The sequence below is a fragment of the Globicephala melas genome, chromosome 6 (genome assembly GCF_963455315.2).
Source record: "Globicephala melas chromosome 6, mGloMel1.2, whole genome shotgun sequence".
NCBI lineage: Eukaryota > Metazoa > Chordata > Mammalia > Artiodactyla > Delphinidae > Globicephala > Globicephala melas.
Genome location: NC_083319.1, coordinates 23,292,988 through 23,309,932, shown reverse-complemented (window position 1 = coordinate 23,309,932; position 16,945 = coordinate 23,292,988). Strand labels below are relative to the sequence as shown.

Here is a 16,945-nt window from a genome sequence, read left to right as displayed (position 1 = left end):
AAACAGTACGGAGGTTCCTCAAAAAACTAAAAACAGAGTTGCTGTCTGATCCAGCAATCCCATTCCTGGGCATATATCTGGAAAAAACTACAATTCGAAAAGATACATGCACCTCTATGCTCATAGCAGCCTATTTACAATAGCCAAGACCTGGGAACAACCTAAGTGTCCATCGACAGATGAATGGATAAAGAAGATGTGGTATATGTACAATGGAATACTACTCAGCCATAAAAATGAAATAATGCCCTTGCTGCAACATGGATGAACCTAGAGATTATCATACTTATCATACTAATTGAAGTCAGACAAAGAAAGACAAATATCACATATCACTTATATGCAAAATCTAAAATATGACACAAATGAACAGAAACAGACTCACTGACATAGCGAACAGACTTGTGGTTGCCAAAGGGGAGGGGGTGTGGGGGAGGGATGGATTGGGAGTTTGGGGTAACAGATGCAAACTATTATACATAGAATGGATAAACGACAAGGTCCTACTGTATAGCACAGGGAACTATATTCAATATCCTGTAATAACCCATAATGGAAAAGAATATGAAAAAGAATATATACATATATATGTATATATATATAAAACTGAATCACTTTGCTGTGCAGCAGAAATTTGCACAAGATTGTAAATCAACTATACTTCAATAAAATTAAAAAAAATTCTTCAACTACTTTTAGTATTATTTCCCTGTGAATCACATTTCTAGATATGTAGAACCTCATATCATTTGCAAACCTCACTCGTGTGGTGCTTTACTTCCTTATTCTGTCTGCATAATGCAACTAATTTGACTTACTGTGCAGTATAGATCTTTTAATCTATTCAGAGTAACCCAATACAAATTCTACATAGTAGGTACACTTTCAGAACTGTGTTTTGTTTTCAACTGCAGTAGCTTTTCCTAGCTAAAAATTTCTGGTACCATCTTTCTTTTTATTATGTAGATTTTGAGCTTTATTTTATAGTTTTATGATTATAAATGACAAAAATCAATATAATTTGGAAGTTGATGGGGTATAAATTAAATAAAAGGAATACTCATAAGCATGGAAGATTGGTCAAAAGAGTGAATGCCAGAAGAAAGAAGGAAGCGGACTCAATGGCTGAGGGAAGTGAAGGCGGTGAAGAGAACCACTCGGACAATCAAGATCTTTTTCATTGTTCCTGTGTTTCTTCAGAGTGCTACAGTGTGCCCCCGTGCCCTATGTGGAAGCAGTTCTCCCAGAGGATGGAGGTGAGTTGATTGGGATTTTCCTACTTGAAACAAAATCTAGTGTTCTGGCTTTTTTTCCCCCCAGAAGCCTGAGGAGGTCTTTATCCTGGTAGAAGGATAGTGATGGAGTTAGGGGAAGCAGCGGAGTCTGAGAAGCAGCTCAGCTCTGCCTTGGGCAGACTCAATTCTTTCTTTGCAGGTGGAGCCAGGAGCACAGGTCTGGGAATTTTCCTCATTTGCCTTTTTCCTTCCCTTTCCCTGTTCTTTTATTCCAATCTCCTTTCTCCCAAAGCAGTGATCTTCCAGTACTTGCATTTCTTATTCCAGCTGTGAGAAGGAAGGGGAGCACTTTATCTTGTGAACCATGGTCATTATGCTTTTTTCCCCCATCCACTAAGTTGACGCCTATAGCTTTCCAAATGTTGGTGAAGGAATTAGCCAGGCTGCCCTCAGCACCAGGACAGCGTTTTGTGTGGAGGGTAGTAGGTCCAATAGTTACTTTCTGATTAAATAAAAGGAAACCTTTACTGTTACACATATGGTAGAGAAGATGGAAATAGCACGAAGGGGTCTCCTTTATTGTAATTTCTCAGTACACTGCGTGGAATCCCATAATATGCTAGTGGCATAGATCATGAATCCTCTTCATTATTCCCGGGCCACCTCACAAAATGGCACTATCCAGCAAAACAGTATTTAGTAGCAAAATATATTTTAATTGAAAAATCATTTTAAGTAACTGAATAAAAATGTGTATCAGGAACTTTCCCCATAGGCAGGAGAATATGTACATTTTGTGAGAGTGGAGCAGCATCTATTTAATATATTTTTATATAGAAAATACAGGCATATTTAAAAAAAGAAAGTATGTCACAAGAAATAACAAAATATAACACAAAATAAAAAGGTAAACCAAAAGTAACAAGTTGATTAAAACAAGACAAGACCCAGCACCGTGTTGGAATGTCTTTGTGTAAGTTCTGGGATGTCCAGGACTGCCAGGAAGAGATGATCCTGCATTTTAGGAGAGATGGTTGGTTGTGCAGTGGTTAAAAGCCAGTCCTCCTTTTCCTGGAACAACAACAAAAAAAAGAGATTCAACAGAAAAGACTGAATTGAAGGGGGAACAGCTATTTGGGGGCTGATTAAAACGCAAATGAAAGTCTCAGATACCTGGGCATCATCTGCGATGTTGTTTGGATGGATGGGGGCCATTCCTTGAGAAAACAAAGGGACACGGAGGAAAAGCGCTAACATATGAAAAGATGTGAGAATCAGCACACTGGAGTTTTAGTCCTGGCTCTGTCACTAGTTTCCTGTTTGATAATCTGCTCATCTGTACAATGAGGGGTTTGGACTTGGTGAATCTGAAGGTCTCTTACAGCGTGAACCGTCTGTGGGTGTTATTTATTTATTTTTTAATAAAATTTTAAATTTATTTTTGGTTGCGTTGGGTCTTCATTGCTGTGCGTGGGCTTTCTCTAGTTGTGGCGAGCGGGGTCTACTCTTTGTTGTGGTGCGCGGGCTTCTCATTGTGGTGGCTTCTCTTGTTGCAGAACATGGGCTCTAGGTGTGCGGGCTTCAGTTGTTGTGGTGTGCGGGCTTCAGTAGTTGTGGCACGCGGGCTCACTAGTTGTGGCTCGTGGGCTCTAGAGTGCAGGCTCAGTAGTTGCGGCACACGGGCTTAGTTGCTCCGCGGCATGTGGGATCTTCCCGGACCAGGGCTCGAACCCGTGTCCCCTGAATTGGCAGGTGGATTCTTAACCACTGTGCGACCAGGGAAGCCCCCGTCTTTGGTTTTTATTTATGGCATCTGTTTAGGATTCATTTTCTGCATACAGAGATCAGAGGAAACAGTCTCTTCCTTAAGGATTGAGCTATCTAGGAAGAATACTGGGTCAGTCTTATTCATCATCAGAGAAGGATGCAGGTTGAGGGATTTAATGAATGCCACAGGGTGTTTCTCCACCAGCTGTCACAGATGCCCAGAAACTGCTCTGTCAACCAGCACTGATTGAGCATCAATTTTTGTTCCTATACTAAGTATGAGGGAGACAATCTTTAAGGCACTCAATCTCGTGGGAGAGAAGGAAATAAATATTATTTGTAAACATTTATTATTTTGATTTCTCAGAAAAGCTTTCTCCCCGTCCCATTTCAGGGAATTATACTCCACTTTTCTTTCTTCAGTGACTTGCCAGTCTCTTCTGCCCTTTACCCAAAGGTATGGTAAAAGTTTTAGCAAAATGACTTTTCCCGTTAGTATAACATGACCTAACCTAGGATCACCATTGACTGATCGATCTATGGTGGGCCCTTGAATCAATCTGGACTCATGAGTTCTTCTCCTGGATTTTTAAACTGGGTCAGCACACTATTTCTGTAGATGCTGGAGTGTGACAGGTAAAATGTGGGCTCTATAAGCAGTTCTGTCCTTCCATGCGAACTGAACAGCAGAGGAAAGCACTCTGCAGCAAGAGAGTCATGGAGAAGATGCTGGAGAGAGGAGGTGAGACGGGAGGTGAGAGACTTCAGATGGCTTTCAAGAACTCAGTCTGGTCGTCCTGATGCTGAGCGAACCCACGTCTTTGGGTTCCATACACGATCCCATTATTGTGATAACAGATTCCTTTCTTTGCTTACGCCAGTTAGAGTTGCAGTAAGAGAGTCCTAGCTAATTCAGGTCTCCTAGAAAAACCCATCACAGCATAAGGAGGGGCAGGGGGGCTACTGAGGCCTCTGGGTTGACCTTTCCTTGAATGTGGGAAATGCCTCTGAGGTGAATTTGCCATCATTTTTTTGGATTCCTTTATCAACCTTTTGCGTAAAAAAATCTAGAAGATTGTGTTATCTTTATTAATAGACAGCATTTTAACATAAGCTGATAACTACCCTTCCCCTGGTCAAGAAAAAGCTCCTTTGACCCTTGAACCATGTTGGGGTTAGGGGCGCTGACCCTGTCAGCAGTCAAAAATTGCTGTACAACTTTACGTTTGGTCAGTCCTCTGCTGTTGTGGCTCTGTATCCACAGAGTCAACCAGATCGTGTGCACTGTACTGTGGATTTATTGCAAAAAGTCTGCATTCAGGTAAACAAATCCATGTTGTTTAAGGGTCAACTGTATTTTGATATTAGGGAATCATGCAAACTCTGAGTTTCCTTTTCTTATCTGTAAAATGAAGTAGTTGAAACATAAAGTCTAAAATTATAAGAATGTTACAAATACTTCCTGTTCCTTCTTGAGTCACTGTCATTCTTACTCCTTTTATTTTCTCTCTCTCTCTCCTATTCTTTTTTTTTTTTAAAAAATTTTATTTATTTATTTTTATTTTTGTCTGTCATGGGTCTTCGTTTCTGTGCGAGGGCTTTCTCTCGTTGCGGCGAGCGGGGGCCACTCTTCATCGCGGTGCGCGGGTCTTTCACTGTCGCGGCCTCTCTCGTTGTGGGGCACAGGCTACAGACACACAGGCTCAGTAGTTGTGGCTCACGGGCCCAGTTGCTCTGCGGCATGTGGGATCTTCCCAGACCAGGGTTCGAACCCTTGTCCCCTGCATTGGCAGGCAGATTCTCAACCACTGCGCCACCAGGGAAGCCCTCTCTTCTATTCTTTGCTCTCTTTTTTCCCAGCAATTCTCTCCAGTTTGACTTCAAGCTCTTTCGACTCTGCTCTCAGGTAAAATGATCATCTTTATCTTGGAAACTTCTAAATATACTTGTTCAATCTAAATTTGTCCTTTTGGGTTCAGTTTTTTTTTTTTCTCTGCAGAGATGGCATATGTTTGAGGTGATATGAAGAAATTCATGGGCATGAGACAGATTTTTTTGTTAATTAAGTTTGTATTTAGATAGATTTTTGTCTTTGCAAGTTGACTTTGATATTCCAATCGAAATGAAATAAAAGGACATGGAAAAATAAAAGCTCTTTTCAGTTAACTTTTAAAAATCAATATGGAAATACCCATTTGTTTTTAGTGATTCCTATAAGATGGAAGTAAATATACAAAATACAAATCTAAGTGATGTAATACAATGAGGTACATTAAAAGTTTTAAAATAGAGTTGGTGATGTTCCAACATTGCAATATTTGTGAGGACAATGTTTTAATACTGAAAATATTTTTTCAATGGTATGATGCAATATATAATCAGAATGGTACGTTACTGGCATAAAAACAGATGCATAGATCAATGAAACAGAATAGAGAACCCAGAAATAAATCCACACGTATATGGTCAGTTAACTTACAACAAAATAGCCAAGAATACACAACGGGGAAAGGACAGTCTCTTCGATAAATGGTACTGGGAAAACTGGACAGCCACGTGCAAAAGGATGAAAGTAGACCATTATCTTACACCATACACAAAAGTCAACTCAAAATGAATTAAAGATTTGAATGTAAGACTTGAAACCTTAAAACTCCTAGAAGAAAACACAGGTGGTAGGCTCCTTGACGTCAGCCTTGGCATGATTTTTTTTGGATTTGACACCAAAAACAAAGGCAACAGAAGCAAAAATAAACAAGTGGGACTACATCCAACTAAAAAGATTTTGCACAGCACAGAAAAGCATCAGCAAAATGAAAATTCAGTCTACTGAACGGGAGAAAATATTTGCCAACCATATGTCTTGTAAGGAGTTAACATCCAAAAAATATAAAGAAGTCATACAACTCAAGAGCAAAAAAATCTCCATCTGATTAAAGAATGGGCAGAGGACCCAAACAGACATTTTTCCATAGAAGACACACAGAAGGCCAACAGGTAGGTACATGAAAAGACGCTCAACATCCCCAATCATCAGGAAACACAAATTAAAACTACAATTAGACATCATCTCACACCTATTAGAATGGCTATTATCAAAAAGACAAGAAATAACAAGCATTGTTGAGGATGTAGAGAAAAGGAAACCCTTGTGCACTACTGGTGGGAATGTAAATTGGTACAGACACTGTAGAAAACAGTATGGAGGGTCCTCAAAAAATTTAAAATAAAACTACCATATGATCCTGCAATTCCACTTCTGGGTATTTAACTGAAGAAAACAAAAACACTAACTCTAAAAGATATCTGCACCCCCGTGTTCATTTCAGCATTATTTACAATAGCCAAGACATGGAAACAACCTAAGTGTCCATCAATGGATACATGGATAAAGAAAATATGTGTGTGTGTACACACACACACACCTACACACCACAATGGAATATTATTAAGCCATAAAAAGAATGAAATCTTGGCAACTCTGACAACATGGATGGACCTCGAGGGCATTATGCTAAGTGAAATGAGTCAAAGTAAGACAAATACCGTATCATCTCGCTTGTATGTAGAATTTAAAACCAAAACCCAAACCAAACTTACAGATACACAGAACAGGTGGGTGGTCGCCAGAGGTAGCGGTGGGGGTAGCGGGTGAGCAAAATGGGTGAAAGGAGTCAAAAGGTACAAACTTCCAGTTATAAAATAAATGTCATGGGGATGTAATGTATAACATGGCAATTATAATTAATAATGCTGTATAGCACATTTGATGTTGCTAAGACAGTAGATCTTAAAGGTTCTCATCACAAGAAAAAAATTTTATAACTATGTACATGGACTTATATAGTTAACTAGACTTATTGCGGTGATCACTGTGCAATATATACATACAAATATTGAATCACTATGTTGTACTAATATACTAAACTAATATAATGTTGTATGTCCATTATACCTTAATAAAAAAGTTTAAATTATTATTTTTAAAAAATTATTTCAAACTATTTCTCCTTTGATTTATTTTTGTGATAATCTTTTCTCAACTATATTTATCTGGTTAGAAATGAGAAACCAATTGCTAGAACATATTTTTACATAAATTTTCTTGTAATCCATTAAATACTGACTATATATACCATAAAAAATATGAAACAAAAATTTTGACTTTAAAAATAAACATTCCTTATCATCAATTTCAATTCTATTTTTTATTATAAACAGGAATAGAAATGAACATCAATAAAACATATTGAGTTTGTTATTTATTTGCATCCTTGCATATAAAGGGTGAAATCTTCTGTTAAAGAAGGCAGTTAATTTATTTGTTTAATTAACGCTTTTTCCTTTTTTGGGGGGGGGAAATATGAAACACTTCACAAATTTGCAAGTCCTCCTTATGCAGGGGCTATGCTAATCTTCTCTGTGTTGTTCCAATTTTAGTATATGTGCTGTAACACATATGTGTTTTTGAGAAATCATTGTTTTATTTGTCAATCCTTAACTAATACTTCTTCGTTTGGTTTTAGTTCAAATTTAGGGAATATCTCAAAATGGATAGTTTTGGATACAAAATGCTTACATTCAAACTAGAGGTACCTTCTGGCTCTTGAGACAACTTAACTAACTTGAATTTCAGTCTCCTTAATTAAGTTACAGATAAATAGTAGTTTTTGGTTGTCTTACCTGGAACAGTCATGTCCTGTCCAAGCCGAGAGACAATGGCATCTGTTTGGTCTTACGCATTTTCCACCATTTAAGCAGGGAGACTGGCAAACAGCTGGGATGAGAAATTCATGTATTTATTTAATGAATACTGAGCAATTCTGAAGATGCCCATGAAGGCAGGCAGAATAAGATTTGACTCTTTTTGCTCCAGCCGCCACCATTCCTCATGGACTGCATCCTGCTACTTTGCTCAACCTCATGTCATTATGTGGTACCACCTCCCTTTTTCCTTCCAACCGAGTCCATTTTCATATTTAAGCCCCAGGTTAAGTTCTACCTACATACTGAAACCTTTGCTGATAACTCAGTCGACTGATTTTTCTCTTTAATCTTTTTATTTGTTCAACCAATTTGACACATACTGTTTTGAACTGTAAATTATTCAAATACTTGATGAGACTGTAAGTCTCTGGAGGGAGCCAGCACTGAACTCTATGACCGATGAAGTCATTACATCAGACATCAACTCTTACGACAACAGATCAGTCACGCAGATTGTCTAACATGACAGATGATTCAAAAGCCCTTTGTGTTTGCTAGGAAACGTATTTCATGGCTTTTACCATTGGAATTACAGAACCTGGGGTAGAGTTAAAAATTAGCCACAGGTGAAACCCTGAGTGAACACCCAGAGATTTACTACGCAGACAACTTTCTCACAAGTCCTTAGTCTCAGAGTCAAACACTTCATCTGCATGATGAATCTATCTGTTAAAAAACCTAAGGACACTAAAAACCGATGAAGACCAGGCAGTTTAACTTATCAAAGAAAAAAAAAAAGTCTGTTGGGAGGAAGCTGGAAACGAGACACATTTAAGTCTCATGATTTCAGCCTCATTACAGCTTGGAAAGGGCAGGTTTCCCCAGAGGAAAAACTCATCTTCGGTGAGAGATAAAGAAATGTCACTTCTCTAATCACTCATTCATAAAATATGGGGAAAACGTCAGCAATCTAGGCACTGGATAAGCACAGAGAGAGGACAAGAGGGAAAACATCAATCTTTGCCCTTAGCTTTCTTGACGAGCAAGCTAACAGAATGAGCGTATTTGCAATATAACAAAAAGGAAATTATGAAATAAAGCAGGATTAAAAATAGCAAAAATAAAACCCAATCATCCACAACTAATTCTCCATATCTGCTTGCTAATGTATATTAAAAAATTACTCTTTTTCAAAAGCATGATGATTTAGTGGTACCTGACTGTACTAACAAATTTTTTTTATTATTTTCACTTCTCTGTCTAAAAGCCTAACACTTTCCTCCTTCCCTATAACATGGGTGCCCCCAACGTTCTATTCTGGGCCACCTTCTCACGCTACGTGTCTTCTGCAAAGACTTATTTTTTCTCCCCCATAAATGTTTTCCAATGATGACTGACATATTTCTATCTTCAATGTAGATGAGTCTTCTGGGAACCTAAACCATCATCCAATTGCCTGTCAGACCTCTCCCTTTTATGTTCCACTGGCCTCTCAAACTCAGCATGTCCTTACTTACTTAACTCCTTTTCTGTACCTTCAAACCTGTTCCTCTTGGGTTCTCTATCTCAAGGGTAGAAGTGGCACCGCCTTCCACTCAGGGGCCCAAACTGGAAATATCAGTCTTGACTCCCTTCAGACCTTTCCTCCTACAATACATCTATAACCAAGTAGTGTTGACTCATCTCCCTAACTTCTCTCCAATCCATCCTTTTTGGTCGTCCTCATTTCTCTAGACTTCATAACCTCTTGCCAATTCTGCTTTGATAACTCCCTAACAAGTCTCCCTAATTTAAGTCTTGCTTTCTGCCCTTCTCCATACTGCTGCCAAAATCATTTTTCAAAAAGAAAATCTGATCACATGATTTTCCTGCTTAAGACCCTTTAGTGGCTTCTGTGGCTCAAAAGACATAATCCAGCATCTTGAACTTGGCATGCGACGCGCTTCCTAATCTGGCTCTGCCCATCTTTACAGCTTCATTTCCAGCCACACCCCTCCACTGCCTCGGTGGCTTCAGCTCTATTTTGCTGATCACATTTGTGCTGCACTTCTACGCCTTTGGCTAGAACGAGCTCCTCCTGGTGACTCCTCTTCCTTTGATTCTGTGCTTGGAAAGCCTTTTCTGAATGTCTGCACTTGGGTAGTTTACCCATCTTCGCTGTTGTCCTTTTAGAGAATTCAGTTAGCCTCTAGTCACCTACTTATAGGCCACTCTGTATCCCTTCTTATTTTCTACATTGGATTCTGGAGGGCAGGAGCTCCTGTTTTATATACTTTTGTATATTTAATATCAATACTTAGTGGGTATAAGTGGGATATGGGCTGAGGTAGCTGCAGCAAGATTGAAAAAAAAGACTATACAGCTCATGTCATTAAGGTGCTTAATGTCAGTTAGGGAGCTAAGGAGCTAAAAGAAATACAAATAAATCAGATCAACTGAGCTTTAAATGGCATGGTTCTAGCTAATTGTGTAATATCTATAGACATGGGATGTTAGAAGATAGATTGTCGTGGTAGAGAGCAAGTTTAGGGACAAGAGGAAACTTAGGCAGGGCTTTGGAGGTTGGGTCAAGTTCCAATAGGTAGAGGAAGCCACACCTGCAGGGGACAGGATGTGACTGGCAGGATGGGAAGTAAGGTGTATCAGGTGTGCTGACGCCAGTCTGAGAGTCAGAAGAATTTGGGCTGGATGTGAAGACAACAGGCAACCATCTTAGGTTCTTAAAAAGGGCAATTCATGCCCAAGGTAGTGTGTAATGGTGTTGTTTTGGAAGAGGAGATGGGAAGGTCAAGTAGCAGACTCTGGCGGTGATCCAAAGGAGAGGTCTTTTACTAGCTGGTGATAGTGGGGATAGAGTAAGATGCAAGAGATACTGTGCAGGAAGGAACAGAAGGAGTGCTGACACTGGTAATCTCAGATGAAGGGGAGGGAGAGTGGAGGATGTCTCCATCTGGAAGCATGACGCCACCACCTGCAGAGAGAAGATGCCTGGGAAAGGGCAAGGCTGGTTTGCAGGTAGGTTCAATTTTGTATGCATGAGAAATACAGATAAATACCAAGGGTGATTTGTAATAAAGAAATACCAAATAGATCGCTGTAAGAGTTTCAAATAAAAGCTTCAAATTTTGCCTCCGGTATCACATTCTTCCTTTTCTACACTCATGGATGCCTCACTTTTGGCTTTATGTGGGGTGGACGCACATCTGATTTTGCCTTTCACTACCATTTCCCTGGCTTACTTATTAATAGTGCCCCTTTCATTCTCAAAAACGTCCCAGTCTGGAGGCTAAATTATATGGTCACCCCAGCCTCAGAGCTCATGACAAGCTCTGGTGTCAGCTAGCCTCTTCTACTTCACAATTAACCTCACTAGGAGGTGGTATACATATTATTTACAGGAGGAATAGTGGAGTGTTAAATAAATATAGCAAGTTCTTTGCTTTTAATAGTTGCCTGAAAATTAGGACATTAAAAAGGTAAAAGAATCTATCATTTTAAACTGATTGATTTATTAGACAATTACTGAAAATCCTATCATATGCAGGCACTATGCTAGGTACTGAAGATACAAAGATCACAAAGGAATACCCCTGCCCTCAGGTGGCATACAATCTAGTGAGGGCAGGGAAAGATCAATAAGCGAGCAATTAAACAGATATCAAAGTACAGTGGGATAAATGCCCGTATTTGAGATAGACAAGGGTTACTAAGGGGACATGTTTGTCACCAACAAATCAACAACAGTTTGTTACTGTCTTCCATGATAAGGAACCATCTCTTGTTGAGTTTTTTCACTTTAACTTAAATTGTATTTATTTAGAGCGTAGTTCTTTCTAGATAGGTACTGCGAATTTAGTGATTTAGCTTCATAGAGATTAAAATAAATATTCTTCCAAACTTCCGCATTATGTTTCCTCTACATTCTGCAAAATAGAGCAAATGACATGAAGAAGGCCGACAAGTGAGTCGACTCAGATGCTCTTTTTTGTCACACGACCCCGAGAGGTGTCTCTGAGGCAGCCATAGGTTCAGCATTGAGACCGCCATTCAAGGGACCACCTTGAGGAATGAGATATATATATATATATATATATATATATTTTTTTTTTTTTTGGATCTTTTCAACCAAGATCCCATGCAGCATGCGGGATCTTAGTTCCCCGACCAGGGATTGAACCCATGACCCCTACATTGGAAGCATGGAATCTTAACCACTGGACCGCCACGGAAGTCCCTTGAGGAATTCTTGAGAAATTCTGATACGCGTTTGTTTCACTGCCACCTCTGAATCTAAGTCACACTCATCAGTGTCCTCTAGGGCTTCATGGAGTCAAGTCACCAAGAAAACAAACCATGAGAGGAGGCCTACCTGTGTGACAGCGGGACCCTGTCCAGCCAGATGGACAGTCGCACTGATAAGGTGCCACACAGCGACCGCCGTTCAGACAGGGAAGAATGCAGATTGCTAGAAAGGAGATCAAAAAGGATTTGATCAAAACACACACACTCGGATATGTTCAAGTGTTCAAAAAACATTTTCCAGGAGGAGTAAAACCTTGGATGACCCACTAGATAATCTTCCGTATGTGCTCTGTTTATTAATCAGTATCACTGGGAAGACACAATCCAGAAAGTCAGTCTGGACCCTCTACCTGATGTAATGACTCTAGTGCCAAATGCACTCTTTCCGAGAGGACACACCGTAATCGATGCCTGCTAAGTGCTTTGCTTTCTCTTCACAAACTAAGCAGAATGTTCTCCATTTGTTATCGTTTCAAATTTCCATTACAAATTACATAAAATGCTCTAAGAGGGTTTGGCTACCTCGAGATTCTCTTCTTGCCTTTAATTAAATGTGAGAATGGGAGTCAGATAAGCTCTTCCGTGGGCTGGTGTTGGCAACACGTTAGTAGTGATGGGACAGCTCAGCCTTTATTTTCTTGGAGCTGAGGCCCGATGGTGATTGAATGAGGCCTCCCCTACACCCTCCACGGCAATCACTTCTCCTACTAGAAATTACTGAGCTCTGTAAAGAGGTGTAGTCTGTTTCAAAGGCGTGAGACTGTCTACTGGCTTGGTACTCAAAGCACGGTTCTCAAACCCAAAACGTTGGTATTATGTAGGACTTGGCTAGAAATGCAGAATCTCAGGTCCCAACCCAGATCTACCAAATCAGAATCTGCATTGAACTTCTCCCAGGTGTTTTGTATGCACAGTAAAGCTTGGGAAGGCCTGCTCTAAGGCATTACCAGCGCATGCTCAGTGAACTAAGCCCAGCCTGTTGTTACCCCAGGGTAGATGCTTCCGAGTCTCTGGATCCTTGGCGTTATAGCAGGCCATGTGTGGGAGCCCTAAGTGGGAAGGCAGGATTGGAGAGAAGGAGAAGGAAAGATGCAATTCTCTTCTTTCTGAATCACTGTGAGAACACTTGCTTTGGTGAGCTGTTAGCAGCCTAAATTGATTTCCATCCTATAGTTTCCTTTCTAGATGAGTTGAAATAGTTACACTTTAGAATCTCTTATAAAATGTCTGGCCTTAAAAAGAACTGATATAGACCAATGGCCATCATGTCAGTGACTCAATGTGATTCACACATTCCCAGTGAAACATGAAATCATTTTATCCATACATATATATTTTTTAAGAGATTGAAACAAAGTGTAGTTTAGACATTAAAAGAAATTAAAACTATTCATTTACATGCTTTTGGAAATTCAAATTTAAATGCATTTCCATGAGGATCGAAATTCTATGTTAATTTACCAAGCACTGCATAGATATGAGAGTACCAACTTTCCTTACTTTCTTAATTGGGAAGAGCTACACTTAATTAATGGTGGGCTCCAAATCTTACCTGAAAAGTACAATGTTATGCAATGCCATGAATTTATACCAGCTGTAGCAATGAGTGGCACAGAACATAAACAGAAGTGAGATAAAGGAAGACCAAGGTTGTGGAACCCTCTATTATAAGCTCCTTCCCAAGAAGATTCTTGGAAATCTGTGCCAGGAGGCAGATGAAGACAGCTTTGGATGGATCTTGATAACTGTATTTTCCAAGATCACTGATATTCTAGATGTTCTGCAACTAAATGACATATGTAAGTCAGCTCTTGGCCCTCTGTCTGGTCTGCTATGGGATTTAAGCCCGTGAATTTCTGCCACTAGTAAAGCCAGCTCCTGGTAACTCCCCTGAGTTGGCAACTTCTAGACTAACCACTGGGACTCAAAGTAAGATTTGAGGGCAGACTCACGCTCTTCACAGAGACGCCCCATCCAGCCGTCTGGACAGGAACAAGCATTTGGGCGTTGGCAGATACCTCCATTCTGACATGGGAACCGACATACAGCTGGAAAACAAGCAGAATGAGTCATAAGTCTAGGGAATTATGGAAGGGTGGTTGTCAGAAAATAGGACCGATTATTTACATTTCATGGTATTTCCTTGAATCGAGTTTTAAGGAAGAGAAACAAAACCCAATCTCAAGATTCGGTTGGGGATGAGCATGAGGGGCTCAGGAGGGGCATAAACAAGCTTGGGTAGTTCTGAGACTGTAACTATCAACGTTTTCATAATTTGAGGATTCAGGGCAGGAGGGAACAAGGCGGTTTATATAAAAAGATAGTCTCTTTTGATCTGGACCAGGGGAAGTGCCCTTCTAGAAGATGCGAAAATTCTCTTCCAAAGGAGGCCTTTGATGGCCGGTAGCTCTTTGGTGATACCACTGTCCCACACTATCTTAAACAAGTGAAGAAACAAACAAACAAGTAAACAAACACACAACTTTCATTTGACTTCTGACTTTAAGTGACACCTGGGCTATTCCTTGAGGATACCACCTCCTCAGCCTCCCTCTGAAGAGGAGTTTGCACACACTCTTACAACCCATGTGTTGGTGATCTCATTTCTCACTGCTGCTTCCAGACAATTAATCTCCTTTCTCTTGCAATAACCCTTGCCTCTTTTGAGGCTCATGCCTTTCACTCACTGATTTCCTCAATTCTCCCTGCCCCCAAAGTCACTGAAGACTTTGGCATTTTTGACTTAAGACATGACACCATAAAACTCCTAGAAGAGAACATTAGCAAAACATTCTCTGACATAAATTGTAGCACTATTTTCTCAGGTCAGTTTCCCAAGGCAAAAGAAATAAAAGCAAAACTAAACAAATGGTACCTAATCAAACCTATAAGCTTTTGCATAGCAAAGGAAACCATAAGCAAAATGAAAAGACAACCTATGGGCTGGGAGAAAATATTTGCAAATGATGCTACCGACAAGGGCTTAATTTCCAAAATATACAAACAGCCCATACAATTCAATATCAAAAAAACCCAACAAGCTAATTTAAAAATGGGCAGAAGACCTAAATAGACATTTCTCCAAAGAAGACACACAGATGGCCAACAGGCACATGAAAAGATGCTCAACATCACTAGTTATTAGAGAAATGTAAACCAAAACTACAATGAGTTATCACCTCACACTGGTCAGAATGGCCATCATCAAAAAGTCTACAAATAATAAACGCTGGACAGGGTGTGGAGAAAACCCTCCTACACTGTTGGTGGGAATGTAAATTGGTGCAGCCACTAAGGAGAAGAGTATGGAGGTCCCTTAAAAATTTTTAAAAAGTTACCATATTAGTTACCGTATGATCCAGCATTCCTACTCCTGGGCATACATCCAAAAAAGACAAAAACTGTAATACGAAAAGATACACGCACCCCAGTGTTCTTAGCAGACAATGGCCAATAGCTATTAGCAGACAATAGCTGCTAATAGCCAATATCTAATAGCAGACAACAGACAATAGCCAAGAAGCAACCTAAGTGTCCATATATATATGCACACGTGTGCGCGCGCGCACACACACACACACACACACACACACACACACAATGGAATATTACTCAGCCATAAAGAAGAATGAAATATTGCCATTTGCAGCAACATGGATGGACCTAGGATTATCATACTAAGTGAAGTACGTCAGAGAAGACAAATATTATGATATCACTTATATGTGGAAACTAAAAAATAATACAAATGAACTTATTTACAAAACAGAAAAAGACTCACAGATAAAGAAAACAAAATTATGGTTACCAAAGGGGAAAGGAGGAGGAGTATGGGACCAACAGATAAACAATACTATATATAAAATAAATAAAAAGGATTTATTGTATAGCATAGGGAACTATATACAATATCTTTTTTTTTTTTGGCAGGGGGCCGCACCATGCGGGCTTGCGGGATCTTAGTTTGCCAACCAGATATTGAACCCGGGCCCTCGGCAGTGAAAGTGCAGAGTCCTAACCACTGGATCGGCAGGGAATTCCCTCAATATCTTGTAATAACCTCTAATGGAAAAGAATCTGGAAAAGAATATATATCCGAATCACTTTGCTGTACACCTGAAACTAACACAGTATTGTAAATCAACTATAAAATTGAAAAATCAACAATAAAATAATAAAAAAAGACTTTGGCCTTTTTTCACCCCAAATCCAAATCTGACCACTGTCCTCATGGCCATGTGGACAACCCATCTAACAACCTGATTATTCTTTTAGTTCCTTGGTAATGTCTGTCTTGTTCAGTAGCAGAATTCCTCACTTTTAGTATTTGTAGAATGAATGGAATAATTATTATGATTTGTAAAAAAAAGTAGCCTATCTTATTAGAGAAATGTAAGTTTTAGAAGGACATACTAGGATGTCTCATTATCTACCTCATTCCATTTTGCAGAATTTTCAACATAGAAACCTCCCCCCACCGAGAAGATATTATTATTATTTTTTTTTTTTAGTTTTATTTATTTATTTATTTTTGGCTGCGTTGGGTCTTCGTTGCTGCACACAGGCTTTCTCTAGTTGTGGCGAGCGGGGGCTACCCTTCGTTGCAGTGCGCGGGCTTCTCATTGCGGTGGCTTCTCTTGTTGTGGGGCCTGGGGTCTAGGCGCGTGCAGGCTCAGTAGTTGTGGCTTGCGGGCTCAGTAGTTGTGGCTCATGGGCTTAGTTGCTCCACGGCATGTGGGATCTTCCTGGACCAGGGCTCGAACCCGTGTCCCCTGCATCGGCAGGCAGATTCTTAACCACTGCACCACCAGGGAAGTCCCCGAGAAGATATTATTGAATGCACTCACAAAATTCATCCTTAGGTTTGCAAATTCAATCCAGCAAGTAAAGAGACAGCTTGTGTAAACATGGAATGCTCGCCACCAGCCCCTGGC

The 16,945-nt window shown here is 39.9% G+C and overlaps 1 protein-coding gene and 1 pseudogene across 1 annotated transcript in view; both read right to left on the bottom strand.

The window, feature by feature from the left end:
* Positions 1 to 968: 968 nt before the first annotated feature.
* SVEP1 (sushi, von Willebrand factor type A, EGF and pentraxin domain containing 1) overlaps positions 969 to 16,945 on the bottom strand; it is a 185,675-nt gene continuing 169,698 nt past the window's right edge. Inside the window, exons 45-48 of the mRNA XM_030859035.2 lie at positions 13,964 to 14,059; positions 12,079 to 12,174; positions 7,686 to 7,779; positions 969 to 2,306 (exon numbers count right to left, since the gene is read on the bottom strand). Coding sequence (XP_030714895.2) covers positions 2,285 to 2,306; positions 7,686 to 7,779; positions 12,079 to 12,174; positions 13,964 to 14,059 — 308 coding nt within the window. The 3' untranslated portion in view covers positions 969 to 2,284. The remainder of the gene's footprint in view (positions 2,307 to 7,685; positions 7,780 to 12,078; positions 12,175 to 13,963; positions 14,060 to 16,945) is intronic.
* On the bottom strand, positions 7,360 to 7,459 carry LOC115854682 (U6 spliceosomal RNA; annotated as a pseudogene).